This window comes from Apis cerana, linkage group LG2, assembly GCF_029169275.1.
Source record: "Apis cerana isolate GH-2021 linkage group LG2, AcerK_1.0, whole genome shotgun sequence".
Classification (NCBI taxonomy): Eukaryota; Metazoa; Arthropoda; class Insecta; order Hymenoptera; family Apidae; genus Apis; species Apis cerana.
Window position 1 is genome coordinate 10,132,185 of NC_083853.1, and position 19,215 is coordinate 10,151,399.

Below are 19,215 nucleotides of genomic sequence, written 5' to 3' on the forward strand. Positions count from 1 at the left end.
CGCGCACTCAGCATCAGTCGTAGTCGATTGTTCGATTCGATTCGATCTTGTTCTTTTTGATTTTTACTTCAAGAAAATTTTTGCGCAAGTGAGGCATTTTTCACAAGTAAAAATAGTGTATATAAGCAACTCGTAGTATACAATATACTGCGTAATATCGTGTACTTCATTTTTCAATCAACGTGATCCTTTCTTTAATCAAAAATGAGCACGCCGGTGAAGAAAGTGCCTATTCACCTGCAGGTCAGTTAGTTGTTCATTTATTCTTTTTTTATTTCTATTATGTATATTTCTATCGATTTATGAAGTTCGTTCCTTTGCATTTAAATATCATTACGTAAAAAAACTGCGTAAAAATATTCTATTTGTAAGTATGATTGAAGCAAACACCGGCTTATCTAATGTTATGTATTAAATTGTATTTGCATCACGTGTGATACTGAAATTCAAAGAATTCTAAAATTTTATACATTTTTATAGAATGATTTTATTAAAATTATATATATATATATATATATATATATATATATATATATTATATTTTGATAAAATAATTGCTATTATAAATTTTAATTAAAGCATATATCATTGGCGTCGCATGTTTTATAACGGATAAAATAATAATATTTAAAAATAAAATATTATGCGAAAATATTCTTACTTTGATATAATACTTTATTTGTATAAAAAAAAATTTTTTTGTCCATAATATCAAAAATAGAGCTAATTTGCTAGTAATTAAACTAGTAATTAAACAATAATTCGCGAAAAAATAAATAAAATATAATATATAATATAATTGCAAAGCAACCTATAAATATTCATGATAAGTATCCATGAATCGTGTGTAATTTAAATCAATATTATCTCTGAAATAATAATTAATATATCTCTATATTCAACATTATTGATATGATTTCACTAGAACAACCCTCATCTAAAATGTCATATCGATCTGTTTTTATTTGTAACGATTATTCATATATATAATATACATATTTTCTTTCATTTTCCCAACTTTTTCTTAAAGAAATGTGTCATTTATGTCGTTTCAGTCTCAAAAATCATTCGAATTTCTTTACAGTTCTAATTATTTATAATTTTAACTTGAATACGTCATGTATGAGGTTACTGAACTGGCGATCGATAGCGAAAGCGAGTTTAACAAACCATTTATAATTAACAGAGAACAATATGAAAAAAGAAATAAATAATTTGATGCAAAATAAATGCAAAATTATTGTTTAATATAACATAATAATAAAATCTTAAAAAAATTTTATAATTTTGGTTATTCTCATTTTTGATATTAATAAATTGTTATTTTATTTTTTCATTTTATAAAGTTAAAAACATTATTAAATGATTGTAGTCTCGAAAGTATATAAAACAAATAGAATATATTTAAAAATGCAAAGTATTATAATAGATAATAAATTCATAAATATAAGCATCTCTGCATCACTATTAAAACCGAAAGTTTTGTCGCACTATCGCGTCGATGGCAAGGTTGCTGCCTTATTGATCCAAGCGTCTTGGCGCTCGGCACCGGTCTATCTCGCGAAAGGAGCCAACTTGTATGTCGACAAAAACATAAATGTACATATACGTTAGGTTTGTGCATAATGCAATGCGTCTATTTAATCTGGAAACAATAAAAGTGGATATGTCCTTGTATTCGCAATATTTCTTTTTCTTTCTCTTTTATAGGTTATATTCATTATTCTTCTAATTATCATATTTGTGAACTAACATGAAGTGACAAGAATCATAGGCGATAAATAATATAATTTTTGCAATTTTATAATTATTAAATATTAAGAATTCGTAATTTAATTTATTAATTTATTATTTATTAATTTCTCTAATAGTATTGTCATCGATCAATTATTCTATTTCGTGTTTTAACAGACTAAATATTTGTATTTTATTGTGTAATCAAAACTAGATCTATCTTTTAAAAATTAATATTTCAATAATTAATAATTTTCAATTATACTTATATAATAAATACTTATTAATACTTATTACTAATAATTATTATATTCAAGTGTAAATAACACAGATTATCTAATTAATTATAATTTTGTTAAAATGTATTCTTTTTATATATACATTAATTATTATTTTCATAGAAACAATTTTTATTTTCATAAAATCGAAGCATGGGAACGAGAAAATATATACAATCATTTGTTATAAATATCGATACCGTTTCCATTCATAAGTAAATAAGTTCTTTTTTTTTACAAATAATTTCACCGATTACATCACATTACATTTTATATAACTCATGAGAATTTTTCGACTGTGAACTAACAAGCAATTCAATGAAAGATTCTCTACGACATCAAATAATATTGCATGTTTCGATTCCGTAAAAGTTTATCGAAACAATTTCAGACAGATTGACCGATTGTTCTTCTGAACACGATGAAGTCATGGAACATAGGAACATAGAAAAGATTTACATTAAGATGGTTTGTACATAGTTGGAAAAATCGTACGGCACTGGTACATTTGTAAAAGCTAGAGAGACAGAGATATAAGCGGGCTGCGCCGGCAAATCAATAGTTCGTCGACACTACGTACGACCTGAAGTCGGAAAAACCACACAGGGCTTGATTTTACGAGCGAGTGCACGCTCTCTCGTCGGCCAAACGAAAAGCATGTGTACATATATATACACGAGAGAATCACGGATCCTCCGTTTCGTGTTAAATGTCTCTGCGAGTTGTTCGCGAGACCAGAATGGTTTCCGCGAGCAAAAATAAACTGCGGGTGTTGACTGGCATTTTTACCAGTGCCTTTTATCCCTGTTAGAGGATATAGACTACTTGGAAAAGGTGGAATAGATCTTTTTCGAGGAAATATCGAAAATATTTCGATTCGATGATCTACGTACGAATACGAATATAGATTATATGTATACAATTCTATCGGATCTTTGAAACTTGTTACGATAAAAACTTTCGTAAAAGAGAAATGAAAAATTGATAGAACGATGAATAATTATTAAGAATAAAGAAAGATATTGATTGATTAGCAAGAAATAAATATAATATAAAAAATATTAAATTATAAAATTTTTATATCTTAATTAATATTATAATTAATATTATAAAAAAAATTATAAAATATAAAACGATTATAAGAATTGTTGATTAAGAATTTTACCATGTGGTTTAAGTATTTGTACCCTTTAAAAATTTCATTTATATTTTCAGTATATACAAGTGGTTGAACATGAGTACACTTATTGTCGTCTATTTGTTTCACCGAGAACTTGATGGCAAAATTAGTCGAATGGAAGTCGGTCAACCGAAATGCAGATTACCAGTATTATTCTCAACGTAAATAGACACTGGGAAGCCAGGTGCGAGCCACAGTCGTTTTCGCGGCAGTTAATCGCGGATGGAAATTGGAACAGTTTGTCGGATCGGTATTGACCCTTTTCCTGTCTCCTTTTCATTCATTTCATACAGGTGCAAAGATGATTCGTATTATACTGAGTATATTACATCATTTGATGTATTATTGCAATTTTTTCTACTTACGTTCAAAACTTTGAATGATAGTAAACATTCAGACGTTAATTTCTGAAAATATTATGTTCGATTTAATGTTTATCAACATTTTCCTATTTAATACGACCTATAAATCATTTCTATAACTTTCTCTAATTTTCCAAAATAGATTCCAAGCAACATAATCTTCAAGTTTACATCTCGAGTATGAGTCTAAACGCAAGGCCACAAGCTGAGTATGATTTATGTTAGTTTAACACGAATTCCTCGTGTTTTCTTAACGCTCTAAGAAAGTGTTAAGAAAATGCAGTATATTATGTAACGTTAAGTGTAATTACGTGTTTGGTCACATCCCATGTATTAAACCGAATATGTTGCGCACCTTTAGAGCTCGTTTATACGATGGAAAAGACAAATGTTTGTCGAGTAAACCGAGCACGATATATACCTGGTCTCTCGGACCACGACGAGCCAGCCACTGTGGATATTTTCTCTCTTCACGTGTCCAGTTCGTTTTCAACGAAGAAGAAGAAATCAGCTATAGAAACCGGGCGAGTTTCGCTCCTTATGAATGCAGGAAAATCATTTTCCCTTCGTGAAAGCGGACAATTACCATTTTTCTCGACGGCTTAATCGCACGATGGGCTTGATACTGTAATTAACAAAGAAATCGCCTTTTAATTAGACCAGCACTGGAACGACCGATCCGAGCGACAACAACTTGGTGCACGCAACCGTATACGAATTTGCCTTTATTAGAATGTGTTCGAACGGAATAACGAGAGAAGGAAACACGATTCCATCGAATTCGCCCGATAAGAATAGCGGCCCCGATTAAATCGGAACTGAATCTTGAACTAAACTCATCCGAACGATAAGATCTTTCATTTGGACGATGTTTCTTCCCGTAGAGACGAATTCGTGGTACGGTGCCGGAAAATGTCGGAGATATCGATTTTACCAGGAGCGTAGTTCCGCGCCGGGGATACAAGATTTTGCGACGCTTCGTGCTTTTGTTCTTTATCAGATACTTCTCTATACGTTTGATTACAAGCGTGTCGAAACTGAAAATACTTTGATGGCCTATATACGGTACTTGATGGATTGATGGATCGAATCGTGTAACCGGAACGGGGCCAAAATTGTTAAAATACTTATCGTTAAGCGCGATCAACGCATGCTCGTTGAAATATTTAACTATCGTACGACAAAAGATATATTCTATGTGGAATTATAACAAATTTACGAAGTGACGCGAATCGATATTAACCTTGCCTCAGAGCGGGCGATAGAATTTCATTTCTGAAAAATCATGCTGGCGTACGAGCAACGTATTTTAAGCGTGCGTCTGCTGAAAATATCCGAGCAGAGGATCCTCTAACACATGAAACGCACATGTTCACGCCCGTGCCTAATAACTATACATATGAGGATGACAAGGTCTCTCTGCCCACGTGAATTACTAGCCAACTAGCCGCCGATATTCGTTCCATTTCCATCCAGATTTAAAACGAAGGATTTATATCCCACCGTTCTTGTCTTGCGGAGAAGGGAAGATCGTGCCCTTTTAATTGTTCACATCCGCGTGAATATCCGATAAACACCACCCTCGTTTTTTCAACGGTGAGATTCGATTTAACAAAGTACACCTTCCAGCGACACTTCGAGGGGCGAGGCAGATTGGGATCGATTTCATGAAAGGCAGTTCACGGTGGTTTAGATTCGCCAGAAGGGGTTCGAGGCGATTTCACGGGGCAGAGACCTCGGGGTCCGTGTGAAGGGTTTGTTGCAGCACGCGTTGCATTACCGAATGCGAAGGGTGTGGACCCTGGATCGGTTATAAAACATAGGTAGTGCTCGTGCCAAAGGACGATAGATTGTCCTTTTTTTTTTTTTCTCCACCATTCTTTCTATAGTCCCTCTGATCTTTCTCCCCTAACCGCTTTTATCTTTCCACGAATGGGGAATGCCTCAGGGGTTGATTGTCGAAAGTTCTTTAGACACAGTCCGCGCTTTCCTTTCAATTTTGCCCCACTGTGAGATGATCCACGCTAATATTCATACATTTTGTCTGCTCTTCTTTTGTATAACGTGATCTTTATTCTTGACGCACGAGTCTCGTTTATATAATTTCCCCTGTTCTTAAGGGTTACTTGATATTCGAGGTTGCATGTTTGAATCTTTTACAACTTCGTTATTGATCGAGTGGTACAATGCACGAAATAAGTAATAGGAATCTTAAAATAAATGTAATCACACGTTTTATGCAATCATAAATAATATTTAAAAGTAGCATAATCTAAGTAGGAAAAATTGTGGGAAATATTCTCGTGAGGAAAATTAGCGTGGAAATAATGTGGCGAAAATAGATGTATTTCTTTATTCATTCCGGAAACGACGAGCACGAGTTTTTAAATCGTGATTGTATGGTAATGGCTGAAGTGGATCAGCGAAAAACCGCGCGTTTTCCATGTCGAGAACGTTTGCACGACAGAAGAGAAACCCGTATTCCTTCGGATGGAAAGATGTATCGCGAAGTCTTACGTTTATCAGTCGTGGCACATCGGCTACTTACTGCTCTAAATCCAGCATTGGCGGAAGTGCGTGAAGCGTAACTTCTATTATATACTGATTGGTATACCATAGCATGGAGGCAATATACGCACGTTAATCGTCTGCACCGGATGTCGGATCCGACGCACGTTGCAAACGAATATCAAGGACAGTATGCGGGGGGGATTTGGACAGTTCTCAATGGGAAGTAATTTCGTTCGAGGCAAAGACTTTTTAGTCGATGGTATCTATCGTTTTTATCTATCTATCCGCCTCTGGATAAATCTGCGTGTCGGATATTTTCATTTAAATAATAAAAGTCTCTCGTGGACGAGTGACCTATAAAAGTTTGATATCAACTGGAAAATTGATGCCTGATTCCTCTATTTATAAGTAGGGGATGTTGATGTCTTTATAATAATAATAATAGAAATTATACGTAAACTATAGACGATGATGCGAAACATGATTCAAAAAATTATTAGAAATTATCAGAAATAATAACGTGCTATACGCGCGAAACTTATTGATATACTTTACCATTACTTTAACATCAGTAAACTATATTTTACACGATGTATACGTAATAAGCACGTGCAGTAAGATCTCCTCAAAGGTTAGCATTCAATAGCATTCGGCATTATTACAACTTGTGGTTTTATTTTTTGAAAAGATCCGCGTAAAACGATACCCACTGTTCTGTTTCCAGAGCGCGCAAAACAGGCTGTTGATTAAGAACGGCAAGGTGGTAAACGACGATGGAATCACGGATAACGACGTTTATATCGAAGATGGTATCATAAAGTAAGAGTCGTTACATATATATATATATATTCATAAACATTAACTCTTCTCATTTTCATGCACATTTATAATTACTTAACGCTACTAAACGCGAAATCGTTTTGGAATTTGTCGAGTTTCGATTGTCCACCGAATATCTCCAACGTGGCATTTATTCTGCTATAATTATTGCACAAGTCAAAGGTGATGATAAATTAGGGTTTGCGGGCAAATAAATTTTTCGATTTACATATATGTACACGGACGATCGACGTTTCATTCGAAATTCTGCTCGCGTGTTTATTCGCCACTTTGCGCAAGCGAAACGCGATACAACGTTTTATCAATGAGCAGCATGAAAAGATAACGCGATGATGGTATAATTTGTCAAACAAGCGTGACATGTAATACTTATTGAAAAGATTTTAAAAGTTTTGTTAAGATTGAACGTTTATTTAGAGCCGTATAATTGTGTTGGAAATCGTCCAATTGCTCTTTTTCCTTTTAAAGAAATAATTAATGATCGAATGAACGATTGTGCATACTCGATGATTTTATAGCTCATCGAATATACCAATAACGTGACTTCCAACGTTACGAGCGCTTAATCGTTCGTTTCCATCGTTGCATTCCGATTACATAAAAAAAAAACGTTATATTTCCAGGCAAATGGGTCGTAATTTAATAATACCAGGTGGCACGAGAATCATCGACGCCCGTGGAAAGTACGTGATGCCAGGTGGCATAGATCCGCACACCCATTTCGAATTGGAGTTAATGGGCGCCAAGACGGTGGACGATTTTTATCAGGGCACCAAAGCAGCTGTCGCCGGTGGTACGACGATGATCATCGACTTTGTCATCCCCAAGAAGGACGAATCAATTTTGGAGGCGTACGAGAGGTACCGGGAGAGCGCCGACCAGAAAGTTTGCTGCGATTATTCGCTCCACGTCGCTATCACGTCCTGGAGTCCAAAAGTGAGCAAATGCGACGAATGAATGTTCAAGAAGGATTTCTTCTCCCTCATTTCGCTCAACGTTGACATAGATGTAGAAGGAAACGTTAGAACGATGGATCTGAAAGATTTTGCAGTCGCGTTCTAAAACGATGACTACATCACCATGATACAGTTCACACGCGTTCTCTATTCTATTTGGTCACCCAGAATGAGATAATTACCGTAATACGAGTCCTTCCTGGAAAAGAAAGCACGACCCTTTTCTTGCGTGTCTCTTTTAATTTCGTCGTTTTATGAAATTAAACGTAGTGTGTATTATCACGAAGTAGCGTAATGCCATTCAGATCGCAAATAGAATTTACGTAATTCACCGATGATGATCGGAAATTAGTAGAACGTTACGCTTAACGTTCCCCTCTCTCTTTCGATCGTTCTTTTTATCAAATGCCAATGATCAAATCGATCAATTGAAATTGAAACGAGCGGGAAAATTGCGCTTGAAAATTATCGAATCGATTTTTGGATCATTCAATAGACGATTTAGACTTGGAAGGAGCATAAAGCATCGGCCTAGATCGAGATCCACTCCGTTCCTAAATATGGTGAAACCGATCTCGCGGCAAATTGGCAAATCGTACGAATCTGGTACGAACTGCAGCTGTTTTGCGTCTTTGTAACTGTAATCACGATCGTGAATGGAATACCGAGCGATCGAGTGAGGAAATCGCGTACGGATGCATGCAAATCGATGCGCTCCTTATTTGTTAACGCTTGTCAGACTGTTTATCCTGTTTGAAATAATTCTTATTCCGTTCTAAGCTATCATAGTTTCTCTGTGTTTCAGATTAAAGAAGAGATGGCTACGTTGGTGAAGGATCACGGTGTGAATAGCTTCAAAATGTTCATGGCCTATCGTGATCTATATATGATCAGGGATCCAGAATTAATTGAGACGTTCAAAGCGTGCAAGGAGCTCGGTGCTATTGCCATGGTTCATGCAGAAAATGGCGACATTATTGCGGAGGTAGGAGACGTGATTTATGTCGTGATCGTTATGCATAGTTTATCCTTGAAATAAGCGGGCGACACGTTACGTTGGAACATTTTTAACAGTGATGCCATGTTTGGTGTTCCATCTGATATAAATAGACACGATATATTTACGATATATATTACACAAATCTTCAGAGAAATTTAGGCAGAAATTATTTTAGAACACGAAACGATTGCTCGATGCTGGAGTCACGGGACCCGAGGGTCACGAAATGTCGCGTCCTGAGGAAGTAGAGGCAGAAGCTGTGAATAGAGCTTGCGTTATAGCTAGCCAGGTAAGGGAGACGAGTCTGGAGAAGATTTATAGATGGTCATATTCATAAGTACGCTTGTGTTTATCTTTAAAGCACTGCTACTTTATAAATCAATGTATCATAGTACTTTGAAGAATTGCTTATTAATGGATATCAGCTTTCTGTGATTATAGTTTTAATTTGGAATGAATGATACTTTTAATTCAGTTCAAAATACGTGATTATCGTTCTTTTTTATCGTTGAAAGATATAAAGAGGTATTATAAGTAGTTTTTATATGATCTTATTAAAAAAAGAAGACACTTTATTGTTTTGTTTCAGCTTAAAAATTCAAAACAATTCATTATACTTTTACGAAAGGAAGTTTCATTATTTTTAAGGACACTAAAGCATAAATCGATCAAAATTCTGCATGCTTAGGTCAATTGTCCACTATATGTAGTGCATGTGATGAGTCGTAGCGCCGCAGAAGCGGTGGATGCTGCGCGTAAGCGTGGCAGTTGCATCTTCGGCGAAACCTTGGCAGCTGCAATTGGCACAGATGGTACCAACTACGCGCACAAGTGCTGGAAACACGCTGCAGCGCATGTCTTGAGTCCACCTCTAAGACCAGACCCAGATACACCACGTGCATTGTTGAATATGTTGGCCAAGTGAGTCGAAGCCACCATAAATTTCGATTAAGGTGACTTTGACATCCAGAGAATAGTGTACCTATATGTCGAGTTGCCATGATATTATTATTATTATATGTAGTTTTTTTATATGTTTTATTTTACGAGTGAATGAAAAAAAATAGCTAAAATAGACATGAATTTTGTTAATAAGTACACTTTTAGTTTTGAAAAAATATCACTGATATTTATTTCGCTGACCGAAAAATGATTAAAAAAATTACACGTTATTTTTTAGTTCATAAAAGTATAGATTAAAATCTTAGAAATGGTAATATATTTTTTAATTTAATTATACAAATTAATTTCAGCGTTGCAACAAAGGTATAAAATATTCATAATCGTTAACAAAAATTCTATGAGATTGCAAAATTCTAGAGATCGTTCTAAACTCATTAAAATTTTAAAGAAACAATTCTAAGTTCATGAAAGAACTTTTTTGTGAAATTCATATTCTTCTACACTGAAGGATTTAAAAAAATCGAATATTCTTTAATTTTTGAGTTCTTGAGAGGATGAATGAAATCTCATGGAGCTTAAGAAATCTAGAATTTGCAAGATATACAAACTATTACCGTGAATACCGAATATGATAATCTCTATTGAGATCTATTTATAGTATTTTATATGGAATTTCGAAAATAATTTCTATTATTTTCATTAATTTATTCCAAATTGTTGCAACAATTGATAAGTATTAAAGATTATTAAAATACATCAATAGATAAGTATTAAAGTATAATTATAGCTCCCCGATATTGCATGCACCAGAAATTATATTTAGATGTTCCGTCGAAATTCTCGTGCATGCACATTGATCGTAACTGCAGTTCGGTATTACTTTTCCTTTGCCCTATTTCTTTTACATTTGAAATCATCGTTGTACAGCTGGCACGATTCTGTTCCTCGGTATTATAAAAGTAATGTAGCTCAATTTGTAGTTACCTCTAAACTGTAGTTAGTCATGATATCGTGAACACGGCTGAAAATAATAGTATTTTATTCTGAAAGATAATAAATCCAAGATAATTTGAATAACGAGAGAAAATTCTTCTTTTCTTTTTTCGGCTGTGATCACATTTATAATATCAATAAAATCGATGCCAGGATAAACGAGACAAGATAATATCGCGTTTAGGTGAATTGCCCACTGTACGTAACGGCATTGTCGAGCAAATCTGCCGCTGATGTTGTATCCTCGAAAAAGTCGGAGGGTGTTGTCTTGTTTGGAGAAACTCTCGCAAGTACCGTGGGTATCGATGGTAGCGAGCAATATGGGAAAGATATCGAAAAAGCCAGACGTTACGTTACTAGTCCACCATTGAGACCTGATTCTACGACACCTGCTTATCTAATCGAACACTTAGCACAGTAAGTAAAAAAAAATTCTGAACTCTTGGATCACTTTAATTATCATTTTAATTAAAAAGATAGTCGTTGAACTTACTAACGTAGAGAATTTAAAATACACTTTAAGAAGATAATTTTTTCTCGATATGAACACGATTTATCTATTTATCGATAAGTTCATTTATTTTTGTAAATTGTAATTTTAGTAACGTGATCGACAAACCGACTAATGAAATAAAAGATATAGCAAAGTGGAGATTCATTCAACAGTTTCTTACGTGCTTATCTCTTTTCAAGTATCGTTACGTTCGAGTTGATAATTAACTTATTTTTATTCTATATATGGAAAGTTGATGCAGAAAAAGTGTAAATGAATAGGCATACGAGATAAAACAATTTTCACGCTGTTGCGTTTGGAAAGCGCAAAGAATTCAAATGACAATGATAAATTACAGCAACAAATTGGCACGCATGATACAAGGCTAACTGAACTTAATTTTAATAGACGCCGCGTGGGAAGTCATTTTTATCTCGCATCTGGTATTAAACTTAATTAAATGGGCAGAGGAAAACTCGTTTAAAGATCATTCTACGGTCAGCATTCAATTTTCTACTCGATAAATCGATTACATCACATAATATTATAATACATATAGCTACATATTATAAAATTCTTCTAGCTTAACAGATGTCAAGGTATCCTTTCGTTCTTCTGCTATAGATCTCTGCTTTCCTAAGATGTCAATTTCTCAAAATTTTAATAAATCATCTGCTTCAACGATTTTCTATTTCGTCAGAGACGGCCTTCAAGTTACGGGTAGCGATAACTGTACCTTCAACGCCGAACAAAAGGCTTTAGGCAAGGATGATTTCTCCAAGATCCCCAATGGCGTGAATGGTGTCGAAGATAGGATGTCGGTTGTTTGGGAGAAAGGGGTGCACGCTGGAATAATGGACCCTACCAGGTTCGTGGCGGTGACCAGCACCAACGCTGCAAAGATCTTCAACCTTTATCCACGAAAGGGAGTGATAGCGGTCGGCTCAGACGCCGATATAGTTGTCTGGGACCCTAACAGGAAGCGTACGATTTCCGCTCAAACGCATGTCCAGGCCGTTGACTTCAACATCTTCGAGGTAAGGTCTGGCCAATATTAAGCCTTTAATAAAGCCTTTGTTGCCTCGATATTCAGTCGCAGGAGGTACATATTTTCTATTTATCTTACCCTGACCCACAGGAAGTTCAATCAAGCCAACATCGTTGTGAACGATAAAGAAAATTTTATCTGTACTCGTAGTACATGCTACGTTATATGCGTTAGTTTTGATTCCTTTTTTCTCTGCCAATAAGTTTGACTTTGTCTAATTTTATTTATTTCAGGGTATGGAAGTTCATGGGGTACCTGAGTATGTTATAGTGGAAGGTCGTGTTTGCGTGGATGAGTGTGAACTAAAAGCTGTTCATGGATTCGGAAAATTCGTCGAGACTCCAAGCCATGCTACTTACGTATACGATATGATTGAAGACAGAGAAAAAGTATGTTTCTCTTGACGTTACTAACGAAATAGAGATATGAATGTTGAACGTTATGAAATCTTTAATTGGAATCATTATTATTTGTTCAGAAACCGCGCGGTGTGGCACGAACCGAGGCCGAGGCGAAGAAGTTTGCCGAGGAGGATGCCGCTATCGCGAAGGCCAAAGAGGAAGCAAGAGCGGCAGCTGCAGCACTCGCGAAGAGTCATCAAACAAACGGTACTTACGAAAGCCCGAAACCAAAAATTTCAGTACCCGATTGTATGCCAACACTACCTGATTCTGCTGTGGTTACGCCATCATCGAAAGGTCCACGATTAGAAGGACAGAGAAATTTGCAAGACTCTACTTTTTCTATCAGTGGTATGTAATTAGAAAAGAATTTTTTCCTTTTGAGATAGGATCGGTATTGAAAAAATGGTATGTTCGCAGAGGATGTCGAGGAAGCAAGAAGAGCTTGTATCCGCGTGAACAATCCACCTGGTGGTCGTAGTGCGGGAGGTTTTTGGTAATTTATGAAAGACAGATTTTCAAAATCTGCTTTGCATATCTTTAGGGATCTTTCTTTACAGAGGAAATAAGGACGAAATCTTTCTTCTCTCATCATTTTTCTTTCATTCGTGTATACAAAAAACACAGTTTTATTTTTCTTGACAGTTTTCTATCAACTCGCTTTCAGGTTCGCTATTCATTCAATCATTATCGATAAGTTTCGTTTTCAATTGATATGTTCCCAATCGATTAAGGTCTGTTCCATCAAAGGAGGATTCGGATGCCACCGGTCAGTAGAATATATGTTCGTATTTTCATGTATCACACTATTTTTAGCTTCATTATCGCTTCATTGCTCGCTCTCTATGTACGTATGCTTCATTCTTTGACCTTGGATCGTTTACGCGTTTGATGATCCGCACTTGACTTTATCTTTCGTGCAATAGATATGTTTGTTAAGTTTCTAGCCGATCAAAAGTTTATGTTATCGTTCTTAATGAACACCTTAATCGACTGTTGCAAACTTATATCGTTTATTTGTATAGTATATTGTTTTATTATGTATTACATATATGGAATAACAGAATTACGTATTGATTTTGACGTGGATATTATGTCTATATTTAATAAGAAATTATTTATTTTTTTTTTTGAAGATATTCAGAAAAATAAATTTATGTTTTGTAAAATTGTAAAAAATATTTGATATACGTATTTCTGATAATTCCAAGGTCAAGCTTATGAGCAAGTTATTTATTGCGTAACTATATTACTCCAAAAACGTATTCGCATCTGTAATATTCAAAGTCATTTTCGAAATAACTTAAATATTTAATAATGTTTATTATTAAATCGATCATTATTAATGAACGATTTATTAGTCGCCAATTATAAGTTGTACATGTGTTTAACATTTCATTAATCAGTTATTATTGTAACTTTGGTTTCATATCATATTTTTATTAATTTATATAACACCGGTGTACAGTGATCATCATCAATTTCATCATTGACATTATACAATAACGCAAACATTATATGCCCGGTGTACATATTACATATAAAAATATTTTCGCTCTCGATCAAGGTTTATCTGGCATGCAATTATCTCACGGGTATATTATATTATATTATATATTTTATAACTATCGTTAGAATCCTAGAATCAAACACTGTACCATTAATTTTAAGAAATCAGCCCAATACAATAATTGTTCTATTTTCTATCACAGTTTAATGTTACGTTTCGGTTAATTATATTATTAATTATAATGATTGTAAATATTAATTTAACGATTCAAGGAATTTAAACAGTTGTTCTTTTGCAAAGGATTAAAATAATTGTATTATAAATTATATACAGTTACGTTTGAATATTTATTAGAAATTGATAATTTAATTATCATATAAAACAGTCTAACAGTAAGTTAAACCGAATAATTGCAACCAAATGAAAAGCAGATAATTTTTTTAATCTTTTCATTATATTTTTACTGTCATAGAATTTGCGGGTTTAGGAATAGTTCAAATGATAAAAATCGTGATAATATGGAAACAGATGTATCTTAGAATCAAATATTTGGCATTAAAATTTTTATTCCAAAGATATGGAGCGGAAATCTTCTGCACTAAACATGTTGACATTTTTTAAAATTTACAAAATTTAAATGGAGAAATGATAAAGTTCAACAATGATAGCTTATAAAAATTAAATTGAAATACGCACAAATTCATAAATAGATAGCCAAGGATGCTAAATTTATAAATTAACAACGTTATACCAAAAGGAAGACGTAATGATGTATTTAATAAGAACGCATACTTGTTTGCTTATGATTTTCAAAAGAATTTCATATAGAAATTTCACCGAGTACTACTTAATTTAATTATTCAAGTTTTATATTGTGTGACCAAAAAAATTTTTTTTACTTCCTTAATAGCATGAACCCTACATTCCGATTTTTAACGTGTTATGAAAACTATTAATTTTTTTTTTAAATTTGTCATTGAAAAAGTATCTATTGTTGATTTTATTAAATCCTTAAGACACATGCGTCTACGAAAGTAAAATTAATGATAATAATCTTAATAATAATAATGTTAAGAATAAATGATACTAAACAGTAATTATCGCATAATAAATATTTATTACGTAATTACTATCGTGTAAAATGAATGAATTCGAAATTTTACAATTATAAGGCTTGTCTGAGCTACTCGTAAACGACCAAAAACTTTGGTTACCATTGTAAGTTACAGTTACAAAACTGTCGCGAATAACTGTCGTGATACATTTTTAGAACAAGACATTTTTAGATCGCATTTAGAAAAATATGTCTAAGAGTTTTTTAATGTAGATTTTGTATTGAAACATTTCTAAAAGTTTCTACACATGCATAGAATCAGTTACAATAAGTTATTAAGAATTATAGAAAGCAACACAGTTCGTATATTTTGAAATAATTTATAATTATTTTATTAAAAACAATTCTATTATAAAGCTTTTTCTCAAGATATATTGTTGTTTTCTAGTAATAATTACATAATTGAATATATGTGATTATATAAGACTGCTTGAAACCTGATTAATCGAGAAACGATTTGACCTTGTTCAATTATTATATGGTTTAATGGAAAAATGTTGTCTCCATTTGTTTTTACAGTTTTTAGACTATTAACATTTATTAAGACTTAACATTGTTATTGTGCATGTTACATTCGTTGTATTAAAGGTTTTATATTATGGTATTCAGTACGTGTATCGTTGTATTCCATTTGCCAATATAAAAGTTTTGTATAAGAATTATTTAAACGATAAATATGCAAGGGCTTTACAACAGATTTATCTTTATAAAAATATAATTATCAATGTGTTCACATTGTGTGACTTCGAGTCGAGTATTCGAAAGAAATGTATAGTTTATCAATATAATAAATGATACAGCTAGAGTACCTATTTATGTCTGTTACAATGTATGTGATCGCTTGAAATAAAAATTTGACATCAATATTAAACGAATATTTTTGACTTTCTATTAATAACTTTTATGAAAATATCACTTCGTTATTTAGTGTAATAAGTATTTTTCATAATATTTAAAACGCATTCTCTTATTGCTATTAACAGAAATATTTAAAGTATATCATTAAAAAAAAATAATAATTGAAAAATCTCATTTAAGTATTTAGTTTGTAAATATATTTATCTGTAGATATAGTGTTAAATATATTGCTTTTAATTTACAAACTAATCACAGAGTTTCATAAAGGAAAATAGTAATACGATTATTATTCGATTTGATATTAAATATAAATGCAATTTGATATTAAATTCTTTGATGTATATGTTTGTTACATACACTTGAAAGATATGTATAATTCTTATTATATTTTTATAGAGTATTTAATAGAAAATGCTTCATTGTTCCTCAATTTTGTGTCGAGCTTTTTCTAATATTTGTTTCAATTCCGATGTTCGAGAATTCTTCGTCTATAAATAAAAAAAAGATAAGAAAATTAAATTTCTATGCTCAAAATATTTCATTTTTGTTATTTACCTTATTTTCATTTCGTGCTAATAAAATTTGATTGAAAAGTTTGGCACCTTCCGCGATATCATAATATTCCAATTGTCTTTTTGTTAAACCAAATATCTCTGAACCAGTCATATCTCTTAATTGTTTACAAATTCTGAAAAACAAATTTAAACTTAAAAATTTTTTAATTAAATTTTTTCTTTTGAATTTGCATAAGAAATACTTTTCTGAATATCCTTTAAATGTAAGCCAATTTTGCACTTCTCTAGGTGTGGAATATTGATCCAAGACAGGCTCACGATCTATACTCTTGCCATAATACTCTTTCTTCTCACGAAATATCATTAATACTTGTTTCAGTTCTTCCTGTACTTGTTTCTCGGTTTTCAGCCCTAAAAAAACATTGCATCATGCATCAAACAACTCTGGGCATTATAAAAGTATATATTACCGCCAATTGTACGATTACTCTTCAATGTAGCTGATTTGCATGAATTATTCGAAGAAACAGATATCTGATTCTCTAGAGGAGGCGGTGGAGGTGGTGGTGGAGTAATTGTTGATGTTAATGATGACATTTCCTTCGCGATTTCTTCACGTACGTTCGGAGGTGGTGCGTGAATTTCAACCACTTCCGTCACCTCATTGGATTTTGGTTTCCGATCTTCATTAATGGATGATGTTTTTTCATTGATATTAGATTTAATTGTTACTTCGTTACTACCGATAGACGTCGTTTCTTCGTTAGATTCATCTGCAATATAGTTAATATTAACAATATTATTAACATAATCGATGCTATGTTGTAAATATACAAAAATGTATATATTAAAATGCTTAATTTTACAGACATTAAGACATCTATTTAAACGAACTTACCCCAACATTTTTGAAGATTAAGATCACTAAACACTTTCTCAATAGACGATCACATTAAGAAGCACACTTTAAGCAAAATGCAACGAATGCACTAACGAATTTACAAATACAATAATTTATTCTTCAACCAACGATTTTAAATATTTAAAATAGGACGAGTATACTTATGCATAAAGACGAATACAATCTGTAATCGAGTATATTTATTAATCAAGTGATGTACATAAATTACAGTGCAACAAAAATATTGGACGGATCGTAATCCCCATTCCATGGACACAAAACAGATAAAAGAGTTAAAAAAGAAGAAAAAAATAGATTTCGCTCGATCAAGAAGTATATATAAAATTATAAGATTACGTGATCGTGCATCATATTTTTACTATTAATTGCAAAGTGTCCCTCGTGGAAGAATTTCACGATTTATATTGCTCGCATGGTGATAGATTATCGCAATACAATTACAAGAATAACTCTAAAGAGATTAAAAGTGCGAAAAAGAATTTAGAAGATCCAATTTGTATCGTAATATCGTTGAACATGTTTCCTGTGATACAATATCTCATTTTAATCCCCTAGACTAGTTAGTATCGTATCGTCGAGAATGGCTCTATCATTGATTTCTATGTATAAATAATCCGGTCGTTCGAGAACGAATCGATAATGCTTACGTTAATTGCATGTAATTGTTTATAGCTCTCGATTATCTATACCACAAAACTTTGCGCAATAAAAAAGTAACGTGAATGTGTTCGTCGATACGCAGAGTTCGCTCGGTGCTTTTTACTCTCTTTTTTTAATTATTACGGCGCTGGAAAATTAATTATGACGGACAAATGTGCAAGAGCCAATGTCAAGTTACTTATTTCAGATCAACTATATATTCTTGGAATCAAACATTTGAATTATGTATTATCGAAATATAAAGTAGTAGCAAAACAATTTGTCACAATATTTTAGAAAAAAAAATCTTGAAGAGTAACTCAACTTTGGCAAGCGAGAAAAAATTTATACAGTCGAGTAATGCTGCGATTGTAAAATTGCAATAATGTCCCATATTTTATCTATATTATATTTAAAAATGCGAAAATGTCGCATCGCTTTGTATTCACTCTTCAATAATATAAATCAACAGTCGCGAGATTTCTCGGCATCTCGCAATAAAGATAATAAAAATTAAGTTATTTTCTAATATTCTTTCTCTCTCTCTCTCTTTCTCTCTCTCTTTCTCTCTCTCTCTCTCATCGTATGCGATTTCATTGTATTATGTCGCCGTTTCTAGAATTCAATTCTTCTTATCTGACGATTCATAGAAGGGGAATCGCAAAAATTCAACGATTCTTCTTCCTCGGTGTTTCACAGTATATTTGTACAAGCTTATTCACACTGATGCATACAGACACATGCAACGTCACGTAAATAGAAGCATCGAGAGAAAGATTTTTGTACCGATGATTAAAGCCATTGATAAAAAAAAAAGAAAAGAATGAATCACAATGTTGATGAATAAGAATCGTAAGAAAGTATCTGATGTCGATTCAACGTGTAACATTTTCTGTTATTATCGAAGGAAGATATAATTTTTATCAACAGCTTTAATTCGACAGACAAGCTTTTTCTT

At 32.9% G+C, this 19,215-nt stretch overlaps 2 protein-coding genes across 9 annotated transcripts in view; one reads left to right on the forward strand and one right to left on the reverse strand.

Annotated features, from left to right (window-relative positions):
• Nucleotides 1–16,198, forward strand: LOC107996779 (dihydropyrimidinase). 2 transcript variants are annotated; one of them, XM_017054992.3, is made up of 10 exons: nucleotides 1–243; nucleotides 6,790–6,884; nucleotides 7,529–7,841; nucleotides 8,667–8,846; nucleotides 9,037–9,150; nucleotides 10,942–11,174; nucleotides 11,951–12,287; nucleotides 12,532–12,687; nucleotides 12,777–13,050; nucleotides 13,120–16,198. In XM_017054992.3, the coding sequence occupies exons 1-10, from the start codon at nucleotides 205–207 to the stop codon at nucleotides 13,197–13,199; spliced, it is 1,821 nt and encodes a 606-aa protein (XP_016910481.1). In that variant the 5' UTR covers nucleotides 1–204; the 3' UTR covers nucleotides 13,200–16,198. The 2 variants fall into 2 exon arrangements, with proteins under 2 accessions (XP_016910481.1, XP_016910480.1); XM_017054991.3 differs by lacking the exon at nucleotides 10,942–11,174 and adding an exon at nucleotides 9,550–9,782 and having other exon boundaries at nucleotides 3–243.
• LOC107996778 (epidermal growth factor receptor kinase substrate 8) overlaps nucleotides 15,830–19,215 on the reverse strand; it is a 15,971-nt gene continuing 12,585 nt past the window's right edge. For 6 of the 7 annotated variants that reach the window (XM_017054987.3, XM_017054984.3, XM_017054988.3 and 3 more), the window contains 4 exons: nucleotides 17,167–17,469; nucleotides 16,939–17,107; nucleotides 16,737–16,869; nucleotides 15,830–16,669 (listed from right to left, as the gene is read on the reverse strand). In XM_017054987.3, coding sequence (XP_016910476.2) covers nucleotides 16,598–16,669; nucleotides 16,737–16,869; nucleotides 16,939–17,107; nucleotides 17,167–17,469 — 677 coding nt within the window. In that variant the 3' untranslated portion in view covers nucleotides 15,830–16,597. The remainder of the gene's footprint in view (nucleotides 16,670–16,736; nucleotides 16,870–16,938; nucleotides 17,108–17,166; nucleotides 17,470–19,215) is intronic. The other variant, XM_062071098.1, reaches the window with a different exon arrangement.

Coding starts and splice junctions, on each gene's coding strand:
- LOC107996779 (XM_017054992.3), top strand. CDS start 205: ATGAGCACGCCGGTGAAGAAAGTGCCTATTCACCTGCAG. Junction 6,885..7,528: donor ATCGAAGATGGTATCATAAA/GTAAGAGTCGTT, acceptor TTATATTTCCAG/GCAAATGGGTCGTAATTTAA. Junction 11,175..11,950: donor CTAATCGAACACTTAGCACA/GTAAGTAAAAAA, acceptor CTATTTCGTCAG/AGACGGCCTTCAAGTTACGG.